This window comes from Protopterus annectens, chromosome 6.part0 (assembly GCF_019279795.1).
Source record: "Protopterus annectens isolate FY-2018-M chromosome 6.part0, PAN1.0, whole genome shotgun sequence".
Taxonomy (NCBI): Eukaryota; Metazoa; Chordata; order Ceratodontiformes; family Protopteridae; genus Protopterus; species Protopterus annectens.
In genome coordinates this window covers 804,075,673-804,101,012 of record NC_056737.1, presented here as the reverse complement: position 1 = coordinate 804,101,012, position 25,340 = coordinate 804,075,673, and the positions used below count along the sequence as shown (strand labels likewise).

Below are 25,340 nucleotides of genomic sequence, written 5' to 3'. Positions count from 1 at the left end.
CGGTCAATCCCTTCTCTCAACCTCACAGCATGGTTGCTCCACTTCCTTCCTTAGCCAGGCTTCCTTTGATCTCTAACTCAGTTAGAGATATCATAGTAGCTTCACTAAAATCCTCTACCAGGAGGATTTACACAAGCAAATGGAACGTTTCTCTTATTGGGCTAAGGCCCAAAATATTGATCCTTTACTGCCCCTGTTCAGGCAGTTCTGGACTTCTTAGCAGAGATTTTCCATGCAGGCTCCTCTTCTTCCACAGTCAGAGTTCAGTTGGCTGCTATTTCTAATTTTCATGTCGGGATAGCAGATCATAATATTATGTCCCATAGGCTCTGCAGGGCCTTTTGAAAGGAATTTTCCTACTAAAGCCTCCAATCAGGAATCCTCCTCCTCAGTGGGATTTAAATTTAGTGCTGACATCCTTGATTCTTCCCCTTCGAGCCAGCTGTTTCTTGTTCCCTGAAATATCTTTCTTGGAAAACTTTATTCCTAGTGGCTATTACATCTGCCAGGAGGGTGTCTGAACTTCATGCTCTTTCGGTTCGACCCCCTATTTGATTTTTCACAAAGACAGAGTATCTTTGAGAACTAATCCATCCTTTTTACCTAAGGTCGCTCAAAACAATCTGAATCAATCTATTGATCTCCTGTATTCTTTCCCAACTATTCAGATAGAGCTGAACAAAGCTACATTATCTTGACGCCCACCGTCAGCTTAGATATTATTTGGACAGAACAACAAAATTTGGAAAATGTGATCAAATTCTTGTTTCCTATGGATAATAAAAAAGGCCTTCCTGTTTCTAAAGTGACTTTGTCCAGATGGCTTTCTTCGGTCATCACTGAAATTTATACGATCAGGGGAAAACAGCTGTGCTCAAAACCTAAAGCACATTCAACTAGGAGTTTAGCTACTTCTACAGCTTTTCAAGCTAGACTGCCTTTAGATACTATTTGTGCAGCGGCCACTTGGGCCACTCCTCACACTTTTGTTTCCCATTACAAATTGGACTTGGCCTCCAGGGACAGAGCCAGTTTTGGCTCTACAGTCCTCAAGAGTTTGTTCCATTGAGCCACCCAGGATAGAGGTGCTAGGACGGTCCCATCAAGCAAGAATGAAGCGAGATTGACAACTTAACATTAAGAAGTTATGTACCTACCATAACGCTCCATGTTAGTTGTCTTCTCGCCTTCTTTCTGACCCTCCCTCCTTCCCCCTGGCCTGGACAGACCTTGTATAAGAAACTATAATGCTAAAGACCATTCAGACCTGGTCCTTTTTCCATTTGTAAGTTTCTTCTTCCTTCGGGAAGTATTGTTTATGCTTGGTGTTATTGCCCTTTTGTCAACAAACGAGATCTGGGTACTTCCTGCCTTGCATCATGGGATATGGGGCTGCCTCGAGCTGGTAAAAGGAGTTCTCGAGCTAAAGCAAGTGCCGAGTCGGAGCCGAGGGATCGGCTCCGAACCCATCAAGCAAGAAAGAAGGCGAGAGAAGACAACTAACATGGAACGTTATGGTAGGTACATAACTTCTTATTTTGTTATATTTGGTTCGATAAGTAGTTGGCTTGGGATTGTTGAATTTTTGTTTAGTAATAAAGGTAGGGAGGTGGTCGCTGATATTGTCAGGGAGTATTCCTGTTTTATAGGAGAGGGGATTGTTGTTGGTCAGTATCCAGTCTAGAATGGTTTGTTTGTGGGTGGATTTATGTATTCTAGTAGGGGAGTTGATGGTTTGATGAAAGTTAAAGAGGTTAAGGTGAGTGGTGGGTTATGGTTTCCTGGGGAAAGCTACAGGAAGCCCAGCTTAGGATATTTTCTAGGGTATAAATGTTATTGCCTGGGGGGATGTAGGAGCATATTATGTTTATAGCCTTGGATTTATTGATGTGGAGTTTGGTACAAAGTATTTCAGCATTTGCTGGGGAGGGAGGTAAGGAGTCAATTAAGGCTACCTTAAGTTGGGATTTGAATAGGAGGGCCACTCCTCCGCCTTTATTAAGGCGATCCTGCCTTAAGGTGTTGTAGCCTGGGGAGTGAATTGTCTTTGGTACTGGGTTTAAGCCAGGTTTCAGTGAGACAGAGGATATCAAAGGCGAAATCAATTAAGGCATGGAGCTGTGTGACTTTGTTGTTAATGCTACGAATATTTAGGTGAGCAATAGAGAGAGAGTCAGTGTAGAAGGTGAATTGGAATAGTTAGTGGTTTGGTTTGAAGGAGTGTGATTGAGGAGGGTATTGGGACCGGATTGGGGTGGATGTCCCCATGTATAAGTAAAAGTGTTTGTGGGGATTGAAAGACTTTAGTGTATTTGAATGGTATTAGATAGAACCGTTTGGAGGTTGTATACTTGTAATGGTGTACTTTATGGTAGAGAGGTGGGAGGTAGGGAGAGGTAGATAGTATATTAATATGTGTTTTGGTTGGGTAGAAGACATGTAGTAGTAGTAGTAGTATGTTTGGCTAATGTAAGAGTTTGGTACAGGTTAAGATATTCATAGGAGGTAAGTGTGTGGTAGTAGAGTAGGATGTTAAGGAGGACAATAGGAAAGATTGCTGAGTGTTAAAGGCATGTTGTTGTAGAGGGTACTAGTAAAGTTGTAGGACTGTATGGTATGTAGTGGTAGGGATAGGTATTTTAGGTAGGATCTTGGAGAGAGGGTGTGGTTATAGGATTGAGGAGTTGATTGGTAGATGTATATGAAGTGATGAATGGTAGTTGTCTAATTGGGGGTGTCTAAGTATATAGTTAGGACCCCTGGGGTGGGAATTGGGGGTAGGGAGGGAGCGGAGTGAGCGAGAACGAGCGGGAAGAACAAGACACCAGTTGCAGAAAACAATCAGGCAGGAAGAGAGAAACAGGAGTAAAGGTAAAGGTGAGTTCAACAGTAGAGAGTCTGAGGAGAATGTATGATAAGTGGGGAGTAAGTGAAATAGTACTGGGTAGGATAGAGGAGTTACTCGTGAGAAGTGAAGTCAGGGAAAGTGGAACAGAAAGTTATGGGGGTAAGGATACAGAAATAGGGTGGAAAATACAGTACAGAAGGTGTCCTGGTAGTCAGGCAGTGTGTGGCAGTGGAGATGTATCCTGCTAGAGTGGAGGGTCTAAAGGGGAGTGAGGATGAAGTAGTTTGGGTGAAAAAGATATCTAAAGGAGGTAAGGATGAAGTACAAGAAAGAAGAGAAGGGGGGGGGTGGCTGCTGGCTAGCCTACCTGGGAACCTACTAATGCTTTAATATGTATTTCATTTGAGTTTATCAGTTACAGCATCAAATACATACTTTCAATGTCTTTCCAAAGGACAGGTTCCTTTGATAGTTGTAAGGTAATGTCCTTAGTTAGCCCTAATGTTCCAAAGATTCTGGCTGGGGATATACAGGTGTTTGGTGCACAGACAAGCTGGAACAGGGTGTTTCAATGTCTTTCCAAAGGACAGGTTCCTTTGATAGTTGTAAGGTAATGTCCTTAGTTAGCCCTAATGTTCCAAAGATTCTGGCTGGGGATATACAGGTGTTTGGTGCACAGACAAGCTGGAACAGGGTGTTTCAATGTCTTTCCAAAGGACAGGTTCCTTTGATAGTTGTAAGGTAATGTCCTTAGTTAGCCCTAATGTTCCAAAGATTCTGGCTGGGGATATACAGGTGTTTGGTGCACAGACAAGCTGGAACAGGGTGTTTCAATGTCTTTCCAAAGGACAGGTTCCTTTGATAGTTGTAAGGTAATGTCCTTAGTTAGCCCTAATGTTCCAAAGATTCTGGCTGGGGATATACAGGTGTTTGGTGCACAGACAAGCTGGAACAGGGTGCCTGCACAGACACAGCTGCAAACAAATGATGAAATGAGATCCTGTTCATTTACACAGATGTGATACGTGCAGACACACACTGTAGATACATGGGCAGAAATTCTTCTGCTTCCTTGCTAGACAGCTTGACAGATGCAATATTTTGTTTGCAGTGGGCTTTTCACTTTTGTTTAATTTTCCAGTTGGCTGATGTGACACACAAAAAGGTTAAAGAGTTTTATAAGGTCAAATCCCAAGCCAAAGGCTATGGCTGCCTCTTGGTGTCTTCATGTCCATGGTTCTCTGCTGCTTTCAATGGACAGCACTAAATGATGGATGAACTTAATCTGGTAAAGTATCCAACGACTTACAGTAAACCACTGAAATAATGGCTCATACACTCACAGCACTAAGGCTTGCAGGAAACAGTAGAGCAGTTAAAAGTTATAAACCTTTAACTAGGAAGATATACAAAAGTAAATGGAAAAGGTTTTCTTTTTGGGCTCATCCTTTATTGGAGGTCTGAGTAAAAGGTTACCCTTAAGAAATTAAGGACCCTGTTCCACCTTGGGGACCCTACTATGGTTTTGCAAACTTTAGTACAGTCTCCTTTTGAATCATCAGCTAAAGTATATCTCAAGTTTCTTTCCTGGAAAACTGTCTTTCCGGTGGCTATTACTTCTGCAATACAAATATCTGAAATCCAAGCACTATCTTCCAAACCACTGTATTTGATTTTTCACCAAGACAGAGTTACTTTATGCACAACAAACAGCAAACAAAAACCCGGTAAGGCAACCAGTAAATAGTCCACAAAACAACAAAGGATTCCAAACCAATAAAATTTTGTTGTTGTCTGTCTTAGCGCCTCGGCCACTACAGCCTTCAAAGAGTACAAATTTAATAAAGACACACTCATATATATATATATATATATATATATATATATATATATATATATATATATATATATATATATATATACATCAAACAATCATTCAGTTAAATACAATAAAAAGGCAATTAACTAATACTCTAAGATCTTAAAGTAAGCTTCTCCAATTAACTTCTCTATTCAGACCCATCGGTGACAATGTATTAAATTTCAATATAAATAGTTTCTTTATAAAGCAAAATACTTTTAATTAATCTTTCATCCCCCTTCTTAATAAATACTTGTCCTAAAATAGTGGCTTGCAATAAATTAGCATCTCCATCATGTTTCTCTTTAAAATGGGATGCTATGGGACTCTCCAGCATCCCCCTCTTAATGTCCCTAATGTGTTCCTGCAACCTAATTCTAAATGGAAATTTAGAATTAGGTTGCAGGAACACATTAGGGACATTAAGAGGGGGATGCTGGAGAGTTCCATACCATCCGATTTTAAAGAAAAGGAGATGCTAATTTATTGTCGTTTTGTTTACTTTTGCACAAGCCCTTCCTTTTTACCAAATGTTGCCTCTGAAGCCAGTATCAATCAAGTGATCAATTTGCCAGTTTTCTTCCCCAAATTTGAAAATAAAGGAGAATACACCCTTCGATCTTTTAGTCGTTCATAGACAACTTCATTTTTACCTTCACAGGACCAGGGAGTATAGGAAAACTGATAAATTATTTGTCTCCTTCACTCATAATAGAATAGATAAAGCAGTTTCAAAAACTACACTGGCTAAATGGATAACAAATTGTATATTCTATGTTTATATCTTCAGAGACTTAACTTAACCATTATAATTACCAGTATAACCAAAGGCACCTTCAACCAAGTCACTGTCCTCAATGGCTGCTTTTTTGGCTAGAGCATCCAGTGATGATATTTGTGCAGCTATTACATGGTCTCATACTCATACTTTCATTGCTCATTACAAATTGGATATCATTTCCAGAAATAGAGCTGCTTTTGGTTCCGCAGTTCTCCGGAACATTGTTTTATGAAGGCCACCCAAGGTACCTGGGGACTTTGTCCAGTTCATTGAGGAACAAATGAAAATGACAACATCAGATAAAAGATGTTATGTACTCACCATAATATTTCGTCTGTGTTGTCTATTTTCATTCTTCCTCAACTTCCTTCCCTCCTTGCCCTTGTCCAGACTTGTTGATAGGAACCATAGTTGCTGTTTGAGCTCCTGATCCTTCACTTGTCACTTTTCTGTCATAGCATTGTTATTGTATTTTCTGATGATAATACATATAATAGCAACAAACTTGATCTGACATATTGCACTGTTCAGTAGCATTATGGGTAAGGGAGAAGCTAGAGAGTCAGATGCTAGAATCTGTAGAAAGTGGCCAGGTTGGATCCAAACCCATTCGTTGAAGAAAACGAACAACACAGATGGAACATTACGATGAGTACATAACTTCTTATCTGATATTGTTAATCCTCATTCATTCCTTACGCATGGGTATCAGTTCCGACCTTGGAACCGAGTCGGCCATTTTCCAAGCTCGTGTCAGCTTCAAACTCTCGAGCTAAGCTCTTACCCACAATACCCCTCTCCCTGTTACCTCAGATTTCGTTTGCCGTGTTGCCATTCGGTCGTGTCAAGCTGCTTCTCTTGAGCCAAGTACAGTTATTTGTTGTTTAATAGTCATTCATATTACTTTTCTGTCAGGAAAGTTTCTATTTCATTGTTTCTTACCCTATCGCATCTAGCATACATATTTTGTTCAGGTTTTTCTTCTCTCTTTCTTTACCTTTTTACCGTGAGGTATTCTCCCTTTACCATCGTTGGTAATCCTTCCCTTTTTTTCCTCATATCTTTGGGTATTCTTTTGTACCATTGCTGGTACCCTTTTCTGTTAATTAATTTGCTGTCATGACAGATAAGAAAGGTAGTCCGGGGTTTAAGCGGTGTTCTGATTGTGGACACAAACTACCTACTTCTGATGCACACTCGTTGTGCGTTTATTGTTTGGGGGCATCCCATTTGTCTGTTGACCCGCCCTGTACTATCTGTGAAAATTTTTCAAATAGAACTTTGTTGGAAAGGAAAAAGAAGCTGTTGCTGAAGGGACTTCTTAAATCTCCCTTTTCAGTGGCTATTTCTGGGTCGGAGGCCTCAACCCCTCCTAGAGTCCATAAGAAAATCTTGGATGTTCCTACCAAGGCTAAATCTTTGCCTTCGTCCCCGGCTGGGGACTCCCGCCAACCAAAACCTAAAAAGGCTAAAGTTTCGGCTCCACAGCTCACTCAGTCAGCCCCAGTGCTTTCGGTGCCTAGACCTTTGGCACCGAGGCCTTCGGCTCCTTTAGTGATCTCAGCTCTGTCTTCTCCTGCAGCCTTCAGTATATCGGCACCGAGGGGCTCCTCGGTTCAGACTATTACCACTGTATCGGCACCGACCGTTCAGTCGACGCAGACCTTGACCACATTGATTCCGACATTGTCCTCGGAACCGACGCCTTTATTGTTGACTCCAGCTATGTCAGTTCCAGTTTTGGTACCAACAACCACTTCGGCACCAATCCCTGTGTCGGTGCAGACCATGACCTCTGCACCGATGACTTCTTCGGTGCAAATGCCCGTAGTCCAGTCTCTCTCTGCACCCTTGTTCTTGGTGCGGACTGGTGAGATGGGCACCGAGTTTGCCTCTTCTGTGGACAGGCCTGTTTCTCCCTCAGTCTCTGTGAGGTCCACTAGAAGCCTTTCTGAACACGATGTGTTGCGTCTTGTGGATCAGGTGCTCTTGGCCAGTGGTATGCCACCCCTCAGGAACTATCCTTCTGTGGGAGGTGATCACCCGTCTCCAAAGACCCCGTCTTATTCTCCTCCTTCATTGCCTTTGAAGTCCATGGATATATCACAGTCTTTCCCTTCTGTGGTTCCCTTTATGGATCTCACTAAGGAACCGCAGTTGCCTTTGTGGCAGGAAAGTTTTGCTACGACCCAGGATGTCAGTTGTAACACGCATAATTTGCTGCTCCACAGCCATCCAGGGACTCCGGGTCGGCAGGCTGAGCCACTTAGGGGAGGGGTGACCCCTGTCCTAGACATTCACTGCTCTTCAGGTGGATCAGCCTTCCAACTGATGGAGAAGGCTTTCGCTGCTACTGGCGATACTGGACTGTCTATCCCTCCGCCCTCCTCTGGTACACTGGTTTCACAAGTCACACCTAGCGGACACCGGGTGCAAGGGCCTCAGGACATATTCCCACAGGAATCCCCTTTTCCGCTGCGTTCTCCAGCCTTTCCCACTGAGGAGGTCCACCAAAAAAGTTTGTGTAAGAGGAAGCACATGGACTCCACAGAGGAGTCCCTCACTGAAGACACAGATTTTGATGAGGGGGAAGGATACCCCCGGTCACCCTCTGAGGTATCCTTTGGTGATATCCTCGAAATCCTGAAACAGAGAGGTGACTGGCAGTCCTCTAATCTGATCTCTGAGGAATCTGTGTTCCTGCAGGCCTTTCGCGCCTGGCCTCCTACCTCCTGCTGATGAACTTGTCCGGCTTATCATGCAGCATGCTTGGAAGGCTCTTGATACCGTTGAAACTATTCCCCGGAGGCCAGATAACATTTTCTCCCCTCCTGCTACGGATCCCCATTGGTCAAAAGGTCTTCCTGTGGATGCTTTGGTGGTGGCGGCCGCAACAAAAATGGATCTGGCAGAAGAAGAAAGGCAGACTGTCCATCCCTCTAACAAAGAGTCCCGGGCCCTGGACAGGATAGGGAAGCGCACCTTTGCATCAGCGACCTTTACTATCAGGTCCCTAATTTATATGGCACACTTTACCAGGCTTCAAAGGGATCTGATTTCTGAGCTCTCTGAAACCTATTCTGGTGCCGTGTCTGATGAGGTCCGTGACAAAGTGGCCTCTCAGCTGGCCACCATTTAATCAATATCTAACTCCTATATGCAACTGATATCTCATGCATCAGAAGGAGCAGCGGGTTCAGCTGTGGTCTTGAGACGACACACCTGGATGCGCTTGAGCAATTTTGCAGAACCCTTTAAGGCTTCCTTTCTTAACGCTCCCATTGAGGCCTCCTCATTGTTTAGGCCCAAAGTTAAAAGCACACTGGCCAGATGTGAACAGGATGGTAAGACCCTTTCTGCCATAGGTGTCCGTTATTCTTCCCCTCAACGTGCTTTCTCCCGAAAACAAAAGTGTGGGAAGATATGGTTCAAGAAATCTCTGGGTCTTTTCCGTGACACACAGGCCAAGTTCTCCCCTAGAGACAGAGGGGGAAACTCACAAGGAAGTCGCTCCTTTTGGGGCAGAGGGGGTCTGCGTAACCAGGGTTCCAGGGATTCTTTCCTTGGTCAATCCTACCAGCACTCCTGAAGAGCGGCCCAACTCCTTTCCTCTGGAGGTGGTTGGGGGACATTTCTCCTTGTACCCTTCTGCCTGGCTAACCATCACCAACGATTCTTGGGTACAAAGGATTATAACCAGAGGTTATCATATCCCCTTCGATCTTTGTCCTGTCCCTTCAAAAAACCTTCCTGACATTCCACCCAGTCAAAGGGAAGAAGCAGCACTAGAGATAGAAAAGCTGCTAAGAAAGAGAGTCATCCAAATAGTCCCTCCAGACCAGATAGGATCCGGATTCTACTCAAGACTATTTTTGTTGCCAAAGAAAACCGGGGACTGGAGACCAATTTTGGATCTCATTGTATTGAACAAGTTTGTGAGAGTACAAAAATTCTGGATGGTCACAATACAGTCTATCCTCCCGCTTTTGGAAAAAGACGATTGGATGTGCTCGATAGATCTTCAAGATGCGTACTACCACATAAAAGTTAGACAGGCCATCAAGAAGATTTCTGTGCTTCCATGTGGGAGACAGTCACTACCAGTTCAGAGTACTGCCCTTCGGACTCTCTACAGCCCCCAGAGTGTTCACAAAGTGCATGGCAGTTGTCATGGCTCACTTGCAACTTCAAGGATTCCAGGTGTTTCCATACCTAGACGACTGGCTCATTTCCGCCCCCACCAGACATCTACTGGAAGAATCCCTGGCATACTCTCTCCTCGCTGCTCAAAGGCTAGGCATAACCATAAACTGTCAAAAATCCAATCTCACCCCATCTCAGTTGGCAGAATTCATAAGGGTTATCTTGGACACAAAGAACTACAGAGCTGTTATTCCAGAGCACAGAATTTTAAAGATAAAGCAACAACTGATTCCAGTCCTTTCAAGGGAGAAATCCACAGCTCACTCAGTTCTACAGCTGTTAGGTTCCATGGCAGCCTCCATCACCATTGTTCCCCTGACCAGGTTTCACATGATGCTTCTACAGTGTGTACTGCTCACCCAATGGTGTCCTTTTCAGCATACTCTTTCAGCCATGATTCGAGTAACCCACAGGTGCAAACAGGATTTAAATTGGTGGATGACACACAGTCTATCACAATGGTCTCGCCCCTTCTCCCCCAGCAAGCCAAAGCCACAGTGACCACGGATGCCTCCCTGATGGGGTGGGGGGCTATGTCAGGGACAGACAGTGCAAGGCACTTGGTCCGAACTGGAGGCCCATCTGCATATAAATGTTCTAGAGCTGAGGGAGATGCTTCTAGCGTTGCAAGCATTCCATCCCCTGCTGCCATCTGTGACAATTGCGATTCAGTCAGACAACATGGCGGTGGTCTGGTATATCAACAAGCAAGGTGGAACCAAATCTTACCCCCTTTGTCGAGAGGCCATGAGGATATGGCAATGGGCGATAGCTACCAACAGTTTTCTTCTAGCAACGCACATTCCCGGGAGTTCCAACGTGATAGCAGACAGACTCAGCAGGTGCATTCTTCAACCTCACGAGTGGTCCCTGAATCCCTTGATAGCGGCGGAGATCTTCCACCGCTGGGGCCATCCTTGCTGCGACCTCTTTGCATCCCCGACCAACTACAAATGCAGCAACTACTTAGCCCTGATTCCCCCTCTGGGACAGTCACCCAGGGATGCTCTAGTCCACGTTTGGCCCTCGGGTCTTCTTTATGCATTCCCACCCTTTCCCCTCATTCCCTAGTTTCTGAAGAAAGCTCGTCGGTTGAAGAGCAAGGTGATCCTCATAGCACCATATTGGCCTTGACAGATTTGGTTCCCCTTCCTTTGGCCTCACCTACTTGATCGACCATGGATTCTCCATCCAACCTCGGAGTTGATCTCACATCCACAGAACCTGATTCATCCTAACTTGAACAGCCTGCAGCTCACAGCTTGGCTACTCCATTTCCCTTGATTGCCAGGCAGAATGATCTGTCTTTACCAGTACGTTATATTCTCATTGCATTTCATAAGTCTTCCACTAGAATTACTTATCTGAGCAAGTGGAAAAGATTTACCTGTTGGCTGAAAGCTAAACAAGTAGATCCCTTCTCAGCACCAGTGTCAATAATACTAGACTATCTGGCCGACCTTTTTCAATCGGGTCTATTGGCCTCTACCATTAGAGTTCATTTGGCTGCAATTTCTAATTTTCATGAGGGTTTCCAAGATTCCTCTCATGTCCCACAAATTGTGCAAGACCTTCATAAAAGGTGTGAATTATCTGAAGCCACCCTTTAGAGAACCTATTCAACCATAGGATTTATCATTAGTTCTACAAGCTCTGGCAATGCCCCCTTTCGAACCAGCCTCTTCTTGCGACCTCAAGTATTTGTCATGGAAAACCTTGGTTTTTTTCGCCATCACTTCTGCCAGACGTATTTCTGAGCTTCAAGCTTTATGTATCAAGGGTCCATACTTGATTTTTCATAGAGATAGTGTCTCTGAGAACTAATCCATCATTTCTGCCTAAAGTGATCTCTGAAATGTCCATTAATCAAGCCATTCAATTGCCAGTTTTCTTTCCCAGTCATTCAAACAGAGGAGAGTATTGCCTACATACCCTAGATATCCACAGGCAAATCCATTTTTACTTAAACAGGTCTAGACCCTTTCGTAAATCTGACCAGTTATTTTTGGCTTTTTCTGGACCTAGATTAGGATCTGCTGTTGCTAAGGTCACATTAGCTAGATGGTTGAAGGACTGTGTGACCTTTATTTACACACAACGCAATATCTCGTTGCCTACTACCATGAAAGCTCATTCAACAAGGTCGGTGGCAACTTCTACTGCCTTCCATGCCAGAGCTTCCTTACATGACATCTGTGCAGCTGCAACTTGGGCTACGCCTCATACCTTCATCAATCATTACAAATTGGATTTGGCCTCCAGAGGAAGAGCATCTTTCGGTTCTGTGGTGCTCAGGAATGTCCTTCCATGAGAGCCTCCCATGATTAGAGGTAGCTGGGAACTCTGTCCCATGCATAAGGAATGAACGAGGATTAACAATAGCAGATAAAGAAGTTATGTCTTACCGTAACGTTCCATCTGTATTGTTGATCCTCGTTCAGTCATTACGACCCTCCCTCCTTCCCTCTCCTGTGGTTTCTAGTGGATCTCACCATCCGGTTCTCTTAGGTTATTTGACCAGAGGTAGCCTCTACCTTCTTTGACTTGCAAACTCAGTCTGAGGTAACAGGGAGAGGGGGACTGTGGGTAAGAGTTTAGCTCGAGAGTTTGAAGCTGACGTGAGCTTGGAAAATGGCCGGCTCGGTTCTGAGGTCGGAACCGATACCCATGCGTAATGACTGAACGAGGATCAACAATACAGATGGAACATTATGGTAAGACATAACTTCTTTTTTCTTTACAGGCTTTATGATGTCCAAATGCTTTTATTTTGCTGTGACTTAATGAGTACATGTATGACATGTTGCAAATTTAAAAGTAAAATAGTGTAGTAATGTGAGGTATGCACCACAGTAAGAGATCTTCAGGCTAGACTGCTGCATCACCTCCTGTTATGTGCTATCAGCCAGAAGTAACTTGCCCTGGTGCCTTGGCCCTGTCAGCCCCAGACTGTAAAATCAGTATGATCTAGATGTGTAGTAAGTACTTAAATTTTGTTCCAATAGCACATGTTCCAGTTGGCTAATCAGCTGTATTACTTTTTATTACGGGGTACTTTATAAGAAAATTATTATGATTGTGCATTTCCCTGTAAGTGTGGCATCTGGTATTTCGGTTTCCTGTTTCAGCTATGGCATTCTTGTCTGTTGAAATGTGTACTACTGACACTTGGATTTTGGCTTTTGTTTACGCTAAGCAGTACTGTCTTGATAGTACCTCAAGTAAAGAGTAGTTATGACATATGCTTTCTAGTCAGTGTGTTACTTTGTTGTTACTGATTTATGTTTACTAAGATGTATTGTATGCTACAAATGATACATTTGAATGGTGCATTTACATGTTTCCTTTATGGGTTATTTTCACATTTAACATCCTTAATTTCTGACATTTGTCTGAGATCTTCAGAAGCATTGCTTGACAGAGTGTTGCAACTGATAATTTAATGATCTTTGAAGGAGCTACCCTATGCAGACCCTTACTTGACCTCTGCAACCTTCATTTAGCAAACTGTCCAAGAATCTCTGAATATGTCACTTAACCAGCAAAAGAGCCAAGTCACCCTTGCAAACATGAAGATCCTACTCATTCAGTCAATCCGATCTGACATATGGGTTCTCGAGCTGCTTGTTGGATAAGACCCAGCAATGTTAGTGCTCCAGCCTCAAGTCCTCTAAGAGTTGTCCCCTCCATAATGCATCAGTTCCCCTCAGTACCTCAGCTCTTATTTGCCATTTTTGTGACTGATTGCAGTCTCCCTACAGCTAAATGCTCCACCTCATTTATTAAACTTTTGAGTTTTGATATTGTTAGTGTTACCTTAAGACTCTCTAGTTTTCTTTCAGAATGTCTTCTAGTTTAAATCTTTATTATTTTCTGCAGCCTCTTTCTACCACTGCATTTTTCCACAGCTCCTTAATTCCATTACTGTTAGTGTAGGGTTCTTAATATTTTTTCCTATACTACTTGGTGAGAAGAGCAGTTTGTTTTATTTGTATTGATATTATTCATGGTTAGCTTTACAACTTCATAGGTATTTAGATAGGAATATTTTATAATTTCATATTTCTGATTTTTCTGTGAGTGTTAAAATAACTAGTCATTTATAGAAGTTGTTGTGTATGTATGCTTCTTGACTTAGTTATTAGTACATGTTGGCTCTTATTATTGATAGATCATTTTTTGAAGTTCATCTGTTTATGTGTAGGCATAACATTCCACTACAGGATCTCCATAACCTGTGTGTGCTCTGCTTGGGCATCCCACAACACTCTGTAGACTGTGAAATTTGTAAGGGGTTTGGCCCATGGGTGTTAATGGACAGGAAAAATAAATTAATATTGAAAGGCTTACTTCCTCTGGATCCAAAGGTGGCCAAGACAAAGAAACCTTCTGTTAAGCATTTGAAACCAAATGACCTGGATCCAAAGAAGAGACATGCAGATCTTGTTACTTATTCCTATGTAGCCAAGATTCAAAGTCTCAATGGTCCATAGTCAATTGTACAACAACCCCCCCCCCCTCCTCCCCAATTCAGTTTCCTTGAAGCTGATCATTCTCCTTGATGTTCCCCAGGAAAGAACTGTCTGCAATCAGGTCAAATCAACACCCTCCCTCTGAAACCCTCTTCAGCGCTTTCCACTTGGTCCTTCAGGTCTTACAAGAGTACCTCCAAATTAGACATGTACTGCTTGATGCGATAGTTTCTTAAGACTCCGATAGAAATGGCAGTCATTCCATTTCCTTCAACTCTGAAGGTGGCCAGGTCCACCCATTTTGCCCTGATTGTGATTCCTTTACTGGTCCACATTTTGGCACCATTATCCTCAGATCTGTCTGTTCACCTCTGCACTATGCCTTTATGTAGATTACTTTATTAGCTTTGGCAATGAGGTATTTAGATATGACTCCTTTGACTCTATCCTTGTCAGAACTGAGTCAGTCTGGGGACTGAGGGGTCAAGCTGATGGCCCATGACACCAGCATCAGATACATTGATTTTGGCCCTTTGCTACTTTCATAGGTGTCACCTGTTAACACTTTGGCTGCGATCTCCTCATCAGAGCCATCCTGTCTCCCAGTTTCAGAGCCCCCTTTTGCTTTTGAAACTGCCTGAAGGGGTGAATCAGATCCCAGCAGCTGAGGGTCTGTCTTCAGATCCTACAGAGAGAGATTCGGTCTTCAAGATGTTGAGCACTATGATTGGCTGTCTCCAAAGGTCCCAACAGGTATGGTTCTGCCACAGGACTGTATTTCTGTGTTGCCTTCTCCTTTTCAAGTGTCCACAGGTTAGAGCTGTGCTTTAAGCCTCAATTCCCCTGCTCAACAACAGCCTCAGTCCTCTGAGGACTCAGGCGACAGATTCCTGGTATGCCAAAAAGGAGGACATGCAAAAGGAAGCACATAGACTCACCTTTGAGTCCCCATATCAGATTCCAACTCAGAGGATTGAGAAGACTTCCTGCAGTCCCCTCTGGAAAGGTTGCCACGTTTGACAAAATATTGATGCTAATGAGCCAGACGAGAGCTTGTCCCATTGACCCTTCCCCCAGAATGAGGTGGTACTGATTGAAGCTTACAGCTTGGCACCATCTACATCCTGGGTGGTATCTCTAGCCAATAGGCTAATTGACCTGATGGTTCAAAAGTCATGGCAAGAATCGTTTAATCATAAATCAGTCCCTCACAAACCAGATAGGATCTTGCATCCTCCAAAACATAAGCAGCATTGGCAAGATGATCTATGGTCGACTCCATCATTGGGGTGGCAGCAACCAAAAAAGAGCTATCAGGTCAGACTCCTCCTCCATCCACCCACCCAGTTGAGTCCAGGGTAATGGATAGATTTGGGAAGCAGGTGAGCTTCAGGCCCCTGCTCTCTAAGGGCCTTGAAGTGCACCACATATATGAATATGTCTCATAGAAATCTGGCTCAGCAGGGCTTATGTACTTTGAAAAGCCTACTATAACATAGTGCAGTAAGCAACTCAAAACTATCTTGACTACCATGTCTAGCAGCACCAACCTTGTCATGTGTCTGTTGCAGCCAGTTCTGGCATAGTGATGAGCTGCCACACCTAGCTGTGCCTCTGAAATTTGCAGACAACACATCTTTCACTAATTCCCCCTTTGAAGGGTGATCCATATTTGGCCATTCAGTGAAAGAAAGTATGAAAAAGTGTGAACAGGACACTAAGACCCTTTCTGCTGCGGGAGTAAAGTTTGAGGTGCCCCAGAGATCATACAGTAGGAACCAAATGGGGGCCTCTGTCTCTCTGGTATAGGAAATCTAAGCCCCAACATTTTGATTCACCTTCTCATAGGCTGGTTCCTTCAATGGATGCTGGCCCAGAGGACAAAGGTAGTCCATAGATTTAGAGCTACCTCTGGCCCTTTTGGACCATAAACAAGCAGTGTCCTTGATGGACAACCTGACTGCTTCACTCTGGAGGCATTCTGGAGCTGTTTTTCCCTCTACCTGACTGTGTGGCTTGCCATTACACAGGCCAAATAGGAAAGAAAAAGAATATTCAGAGGCTATTACATTCCTTTTTCCCTAATCCCATCTTAGTCGAACAAGCCATTGCCAGGCATTCTACCCAGTCAGACAAATGTGTCTCAAAAAGAGATAGCTTCTCTTCTAGAAAAAAAGTGCAGTCAAAGATGTCTCATCAGGCCAGAGAGGGTCACAATTTTATCCAAAGATCTTTTTGCCTCCAAAGAAAACCCAGGACCTCAGGCCCATCCTGGACCTCAAGTCTCTTGAACAAGTATGTTTAGAAGATTTGTTTCAGAATGGTCTTGGTGCAATCAATTCTACCCTATCTCAAGATAAACAGTTGGATGTGCTCTATTGATCTCCATGCTTACCTTCACATAAAAATTGCAAAGAAGTTGAGAAGATTTCTGTGCTTCTGGATAGAAGCCCTTCACTGTCACTTCTTGTTCTTGCCATTTAGACTCACCACAGCCCCCAGGGTGTTTACAAAATGCATGGCCGTTGTAGCAGCCCATCTACGACTTATGGGGCACAAGAATTTTCCATACCTAGATGACTGACTTATAGTTGCCCCATCGATGGAGTCCCCCATCAAAGCCAGAGACAGTCTCCACAATCTTTGCAACTCTTTGGGAATAACAGTCAACCTTCAAGAGTCCAACATGGCTCCTGCGCAGACCATCATATTCAGAGCATGTCAGCTGTACACTTCCTGGTCCATAGTTTACTTAACACAGGAAAGGCTTCATACTTTGAGATCAACTGTATAGTCCCTTCTCATCAACTCCTCTTCTTCTTCAGCTCTAGTACTGAGAGTTCTAGATCTAATGGCCTCATCAGTTCTCATGCTTCACTTTGCATGTTTCAACAAGAGAATTTTGCAGTGGCTTCCTCAAGCTCAGTGGTCTCAATGCTTGCATCCTCTCCAAAACCTTCATTATAACAAAACCAAATGCAACTGGATAAATAAAACAAAGTAATTTATTAAACTTCCACAGTTTGTAAGCAATTTTGTTCCTTCAATGGAACTTCTTCAGAGATAACTGTGTAAAAACTTGAAAAAGTTTTATATAAAATATTCATTAAATCATATGGCCAGTTATATGACCTAATAAAAAGGCTAGTGCTTCATTCAATAAACCTTAAAAATCTTTCTATCTGGCAAGTGATTTAAAGACTAATAGGTCATATTGGATGGACATGAATGAAAAAAATCTAGCATTATGAGAGGTATATAACTTTCATCTATATCTAGTGGATCCTATCTGGTTAGCTGTGGGCAAATACAAAGTAATTTGATCTTAGTTAAGAATCTTGTATTCCTCTTTAATTGCCTTGCATTGTATTTTCGCATTTGATCTGTACTAGAAAGATGTGAAGTAATTATATGATTTCCCAGCTGCCCACATGCATGTGGTAGCATTAACACTGAAGGCATGTTGTTTTGATGTTTATTCCCTTGTCATTCCTAAGCACACACATTAACTGTGAAACATTTTTTGTTCCTAACTAATATAAAACTGTAGCACTTGTTCTGCATTATCGATGTCTAAATTTTTATACAGCATTACAGATGTAACATGGATGGTTTGCTAGACAGTTAAGTAATATACATTCAAATTACCAGTGTATGGCTAAAGTGAATTTACCTTTGATATAAGTTATGTTTTTTCTTTTATGGAACTGTTTACTAACTGCATTGTCTATGGATAATGGCAATTATGCATTTACATTTGCTGTTTAATGTTTCAAACAGTGATTCATTTTCAGTATTCTTGTTTTAGGCAATGTGAGCTCACAGTTGCTACAGGATTACAGTCGATACTTTCCACATGATGTGCTCTTCATGGTAGTTAGGCTGGCTATACTGCTGGCCGTTCTTTTAACAGTCCCATTGATACACTTTCCGGTAAGCACTGCCTAAATAATTTTTCCTATACTGGAAACAGTTAATTTCTAACATGGAAAAACTCCTATTTGCAGACTAGAATGTTTCAGTCATATATATATATATATATATATATATATATATATATATATATATATATATATATATATATATACCTTAGTTTAATTTTTTTAACCTTCTGGTCATATGGAGCTAATATTGTATGTATAGATTTATAGAAGTCTGTAGTTAATTAGTAAAAACCTACTTCATTTTCTGAGAATTATAGCTTGAGATTTTGTAATCTTACAGTATTATTTGCAGATTTAGTACTGTTATTGCAGTAACACAAAATAGCAAGTAAAAATGGCCACTCAAGCAATAACAAAAAGGCACAAATAAGGCAGAGTCTCCACCATGTAGTACCTTAAACCTTCTGGAAAGGAAGCCCATTGGACGTGTGTAAGTGATCCCTTAAAGTGATATTCCAATGTTATTAAATGTACCTTAGCACTACAGTATGCAGTGAATTAACTCCTGAACAGCAGTTTCCCCCATCAGGAAACATTTTGTTGATCCCGTTCCCATGTAAAATTAGTTTTACAATTTGCAGTTTCCTTGCAATGACAGCACTGAAGAAAAACAAGGAAGTTTAACCTCTGTGACGTATGCATAGGCAAGGCATCTGTTTCGTTCATGCCCCATTAAGTCTTTGGGTGTAGCCCCCATTACCATATGGTAATGTCACAACTGGAAAAGGTAAATATTTTGGGCCTTGGTTTAGTAAAGAGTTTACAAATCATTTTATTAAAAATGGCCAAAAAAAGGAAGGAAGGGGAATTTGGAAAATGCATTGCAACACTTGACTCATCAAATGCTGTGATATATATAGAAACGTCTAACACTTTAAGGATGTACTAGCTTACATGGCTTCTGATTTGCAGTGGCATATTGAGTTGGCAAAGAGTTAGGTAGCAGCTTATAAGATTTTTTATGTTTATTTTATTTATTTGTCTGTGTGTTTGTTCATTTGCTTAAGTAGTTTCTTTCCCCAGCACAAGGGCGAGTGTTTCATTTTTGACACTGACAATTCAGGTTCTGAATTAAGCCTACATATGAGTAAGGCTGACAGGGTTGAATGACTTCTGTGTAGGCTGTGCTGTCTGTGTGCATTTGTAGGAGTGCTGGCATGGACCTTAGTAGCATCTTGTAGTGGCCAGGGTACACTGTATGAATTTTAGCATAATCAGTAGAAGGGTGGGACTAGGCGACTGGTACGTAGATTGTTAAAGGCGAAGGCTTATGTCAACAGTGGCAGATAAGAGTGGCTGGCATCACTAAATTCTGTCTCCCTTGCATACGGGAGCATAAAAATAAAAACATTTTAAAAATGACTGGCTACTCCTTTGGTCATACAGAGCCAGTCCTTCCAGCTCTTATTTGTCAAGCAAAACCAGTCTTAACTCTTAGACTAGAGTCAAGAAAGTACTACACAGAAGACTTTGCTAACTAGCTTGATAATTCATTTATGTTGTATTCGACACTGAGAGAAAAATTGATATATTTGCGTGTGTGTGTGTGTGTGTGTGTGTGTGTGTGTGTGTGTGTGTGTGTGTCCCTGTGTGGATGTGAGGTAGTTCTTACTGTACAGTGGCAAAGTAAAATTTTGTTTTGTGGTGATGGGTCAGGAAATTTTGTAAACTGCCATAAGACTGGGGAGAGAAAAATATGCTTGAAGAGAACAGAAGATACCAGTAAACTGGAGCCAGGCATGGAGGCTATGTTTACTGGCGAGTGCTTATATAACAGTCTTACAGAAGACTAGAGTGACATGAAGCCATGCAAAATGTCTGTTGAGTTCCTTGTAAGCACTCAGTGTAAACATTTGATTAAGAACAGTGTGCTGGTTTTGACTCGTAGTAGAATGGGAATGGTTGTTGCACAGTCAAACAATTGATGGTGAAGATAGAGGAGCTGTGGTCAAAGTTAAAACCCCCACTGGCTTCTTAATATTCAGAACAGACTGTTTTCAGAACTATTACTCTCCCTCTTTTTAGAGCCTATTCCAAGTAGCTGATATATTTAACTCTGAAAATGCTCCATTGTTATTGTGGGACAACTTTAATTAGCACTGGTTTCTGTGCTAAATGAATTCCCTTCCCTCAGCTGAGAAGCTTATCTGAGTCCAGAAAGTATTTTCATGTTTTTAGGGACAGGTTTGTTACATATAAGTGGCAATGGCATGTTCCTAATATTACTGATTACAGTTTTCTTTCCCTACGACTATCCAACTATAGATAAAAAAAAACAGCAGAACAACCACGACGTTGGTAACTTCTTTATTAAAATACATAAAAGGATGAGCGCTTTTGCATATTACTACGTTTCATCAGATCACAATACTGAGTAAAATGCAACATATTTTTGACTAAAAACAGCCTATCAAAAGAGTAAGCAGCTAGCAATGGGTGTCTTAAACCAGGTTTCATTCATCTTGTTTTAAGCCTCTGGCCTTTCAGGACAGGCTTAATACTGACACTAGCATTAATACCAGGAAAACTGTAAACCTGTAATCTAAAAATCCATTTTAGTTCCATTTGTTCCAACCGATTGTTTTGGCTCCCCCCCCCATATTAAGTTGTAATCATCGCATAACTCTGAAACTAAAATTATGATGATCTTCGTGTTTCACTGTTGCAGTCATCACATTTGGGTTATCCCTGCCAGAGTAGCCCTCGGCCCGAATACCAGAGACTTAGTATTTCTGCGTCAGTTGCTGTTGCTCCAAGACTGACGTCAGGTCGTCAGTAGTATAAAGTAAGGCAGCCAACGCCATTACATCAGTCTTTCTTGTTGTGGAGCCCAAAGCAGAAGCAGTTTGCATGAGTGCCAGTCGGCCGCTACCTGTATTTTCATCTACTGAATTGAAGTTAAAGTCTTCTAAAGCCACGTACCCCATTGGGGACCCTTTTTTCTTGCACTAACCGATGTCAGAAAAAGTTAATAATTGTCTCGCCTGTGGAAAGCAAATACTGCACCGAGACTTCCATTCTTACTGCGTCACTTGTTTAGGCCCAGACCACGACATCCACCATTGTTGCTTCTGTGCTTTAACGCCAGAACTATCTGTCGTTGGGCCCTTATTGTAGCCAGATATTTTCGCTTACAGTCCTCGAACTCCAATATGACTTCGGTAAGCCATCCAACAGCAGATCTTCTGAATAAATGTAAAGATAAAGCAGACTGTACAGTTCCAAACCTACCAACAACACTTCCATTAAGCTAGTCGTCAGTTCTCCGGTCCTCAGTGAGGGGCTTTTGCAGCCCCTGATGCCTGCTTATGTGGATTCGCAGGCCGCTACTGAGACCCTGTAGGAGTTCGGTATGCCGCAAAACTCTTCTTCAAGTAATGATCCTGCTGTCGTCTCTATCTTGGATGGGTCTGGAGCAGCTGAGCAGGCACTGGCTTCCGAGAAAGTCCTTCACACTACAGATTCTTGATACAAACCAGCGTCTTCTTTTGCAACTACCGTTCTTTCAGAAACGATTGAATTTCTTAGGCCCAGGGTACGAACCACACCCAAGAAACTGACAACCCACTGTCAAGCACCTGCTTCCTTGCCTCAGTCTCAAACACTTAAAATGGCGGAAGACGTTATCATGCTGATCAGGGGAAGCCAAGCTACCCCCTCCAAAAGGAAAATAGATCTATCCCTTGTAGTTCTGTCTGAACAAGAGTCAGATGTTTCTGATGCATCTGAATATGAAGACATGCAACCTCTCTCTACTTATGAGGACTCTGATGCAGAAGATTCAATTCCTTCAGCCTCTCCCCCAGAGGATTTTTCCTTTGGGGAAACCCTGCATACCTTAAGGGAACATTTCCTATGGGATAGTCAAGACCACCCTCAGTCTAAAAGGAGGCTCAGGGAATTCCTAGATCTTCCACACCACAGACCCTTGGCCATCCCCCCAGTCCTGGATGTTGTGGAGGATGTTTTCCTGGAATCCAGCTTGACTCCTGACATCCTCCCTCCTGCACCCAGAAAACCAGACGGGTACTACAGAGTCCCTGACTCGCACACATTTCTCTTTAAGAATCCTACTGCTGACCCTGAGGTAAATTCTCAAGGGCCTAAAGGAATTAAAGCAACCTCTGCTAAGAATCCCACCTCCTCAGATAGGGATTCCCGAGCACTGGACAGATGGGGTAAAAAAACTATACACCTCAGCTAATCTTGCTCAGCAACATACCCTGGAACTCTTTAAACAAAAGATGTCTTCCTTTCCTGCTTGGGCAGAATCTAAATAATTACAAGAGTTAATGCATTCTCTAAGTCAAGTAACTAAACACACCTTGCACTGTGGTTTTGACTCCCTAGAAGCTTCTTGCAGGGCAGCAGTTACTGGTTCTGTCATTAGAAGGCATGCATAGCCCTTGCCAGACCATGACAAATCTAATTTGTTGGATGGCCCCTTGAACAAAGATAACTTATTCGGCACTAAGGCAGAAGAGGTCCAAAAAAAGATGGAAGAAAAAGCAAAATCTATGCAAACAGTTAATGATTTCTTGCAGGTCCAGCCACCTAGGTTCAGCAGGCATTGTCCCACTAAACACTAGTCCTTTCCTGCTTCCAGTAAACTAGTCCAGCCTAGACCCCGGGGAACCAGACCTCCCAAACAGCAGCCACAAGGAGTGTAGAGATCTAAGCAGTGGACTACCTCCACTTCAAAACCAGGAAGTTCTAAGCCACCCCCTTATGGTAAGAACTCACAATTACTCACCTCCCCCATGCTCTCCCTCTACCCACCTTCACTTACCCTAGGAGGAAAACTCTCCTTTCACGCAAGCACCTGGGCCACCATTACCAGCGACCGCTGGGTTCTGAACATAGTGTCTCAGGGATACTAATTTTACTTACACACCCTTCCATCCCCAAAAGGGTTCCAAGATCTACCACCAAACCAGTGAGCAGAGGCTCAAAAGCAAATCCTTTCTCTGCTCTCTGTGAGGGCAGTAGACCATGTTCCTGCAGAACAGATAGGCCAAGGTTTCTACTCCAAGGACGCTTGGCTAGCCACCCTCGATCTAAAAGAGGCCTACCTCCACATTCCTGTCAGGGAATCATGCAGGAAATACCTCCATTTCAGGGCAGGATCTCAGCACTTTCAGTTCTCTGCACTTCCCTTTGGCTTATCCACTGCTGTCAGAGTTTTCACAAAATGTCTGGCTCCGGCTATTGCCTTTTGCAGACAAAGGAATATCCAGATTTACCCACACTTAGATGACTGCCTGATTCAGGCAGACAGCCAGGAAAAGCTGCTCAAGCACCTGGCCTTTGTCAAGACCCTTCTAACCTCCCTAGGGTACACAGTCTATGAAAAGAAATCCAAACAGGTGCCCACCCAAAGGATTATCATCCTGGGATCAAGTCTGTTCACAGCATCCCAGATGGCATACCTTATACCAGAGAAACAAATTTTCCTGACAGCCTTTTTCTCTCAACTAGCCACCAAGTCCCAGCTATCTGCAAGGAAAATCCTGCAAGCTCTGGGGTTCATGGCATCTTGCTTACTACTCATTCCATATGCCAGATTGCATATGAGGAAACTTCAAAGGTACCTAAAAAGTCTTTGGTGTCAACACTCTCAAGACCTGGAAACTCTTCTTCCTATAATTCCCTGTATCAGAAAAGATTTCCTTTGGTGGGCAACAGCATACTCCCACTGCAAGAGACTGCCTTTCTCACCACCCCCCACAACCCAGACCCTCACCACAGATGCATCAGACTATGCTTGGGGGGCACACCTGGATGGCAGGTGCATACAGGGCCAATGGAGCCCGCAGCAAATCCCTCTGCACATCATTCAAAAAGAGATGATGGCTGTGCAGCACGCATTGACAGCTTTCAAACCCCTTATTTCTCCAGGGGCTCCCTTGATTAAGACGGACAACACCACTGTAATGTGGAACATCAACAAGCAGGGAGAGACTCACTCTTACCCTCTATGCAGGCTGGCCATGACCCTCTGGCACACAGCCTCTGCCATGCAACTACACCTGTTAGCGCAATTCCTGCCAGGCTCGCTCAACTCTCTGGCAGACCAATTAAGCAGAAATCTTCTGGACCCACATGAGTGGCAGCTCAACAGAAGAACTTTTACCCTAATAACTCAGACATGGGACACCCCAGAGGTCGACCTCTTTGCCTCCCACACCAGCTATCAGCTTAGCAAATTCTGCACCAGGGAGCATCACTGCATGGCTTGGAAAGTGGATGCCTTGTCTTTCCCCTAGGTCAGCCTATTGGTCTGTGCCTTTCCCCCACTTCCTCTCATCCCCAGGGTACTGCTCAAAATAAAGGAGGAAAAATCAAGGACCATTCTGATAGCACTAGACTGGCCCTGGCAGCACTGGTACCCCTTGCTGTGCAGCCTCTCACCACTGCCCTCATGGCACCTTCCTTAGATTCCAAACCTCCTGACCCAGAGGGAAGGGGAATTCATGCATCCCCAATTGCAAACACTCAGTTTGGCAGCTTGGCTTATTCCCTAACTCCTAACCAATCTGCCAACATCAGTAAACAAGTTCTATATGTTATCCATTAGGCCAGACGCCCTAGCACCAGAAAGTCTTATGCTGACAAATGGAAAAGGTTCTGCACCTGGATCCAGTCTAAGGGAGCCAATACGGCACAGCCCTCCCTCCCTCTCATCCTGGATTATTTAACTGACCTACTACACAGTGGCCTCTCTTTCTCCTCTATAAAAATTCATGCCTCTGCTATTTCTCCTCATTTTCCCACTGAGCAGCCCCTTTTCTCACACCCTTTGATCAAACAGTCCATAAGAGGGCCTAGCAACTTGAGGCCATCCAGAAGAGCACCAACTCTAGCTTGGGACCTTAACTTTGTATTGGAAGTGCTCAACCTGTCCCCCTTACCAGCTTCTTCTGCAGAGCTAAAATTTCTCTCCTGGAAAACAGCATTCCTTTTGGCCATCACTTCAGCCAGAAGAGTCTCTGAGCTGCAAGCGCTCATGGCTTTGGAACCCTTTATCATCTTCTATGCTGACAGGGTATCCCTCAGAACTAACCCATCCTTCATGCCCAAGGTGGTGTCCAGTGTGGCTCACAACCAATCTATTCATTTGCCCACCTTTTTCTCTAATCCCCAGAACAAAGGGAAAGGATTCTGCACTCTCTAGATGTGCACAGACAGCTCAGATTCTATCTGGACATGACTAAATCCTTCAGGAAGTCTG

The 25,340-nt window shown here is 43.2% G+C and overlaps 1 protein-coding gene across 1 annotated transcript in view; it reads left to right on the top strand.

Moving 5' to 3' along the window:
* Nucleotides 1-25,340, top strand: part of SLC38A6 (solute carrier family 38 member 6) — a 1,040,054-nt gene that overhangs the window by 911,368 nt on the left and 103,346 nt on the right. Inside the window, 1 exon segment of the mRNA XM_044074482.1 lies at nt 17,974-18,098. Coding sequence (XP_043930417.1) covers nt 17,974-18,098 — 125 coding nt within the window.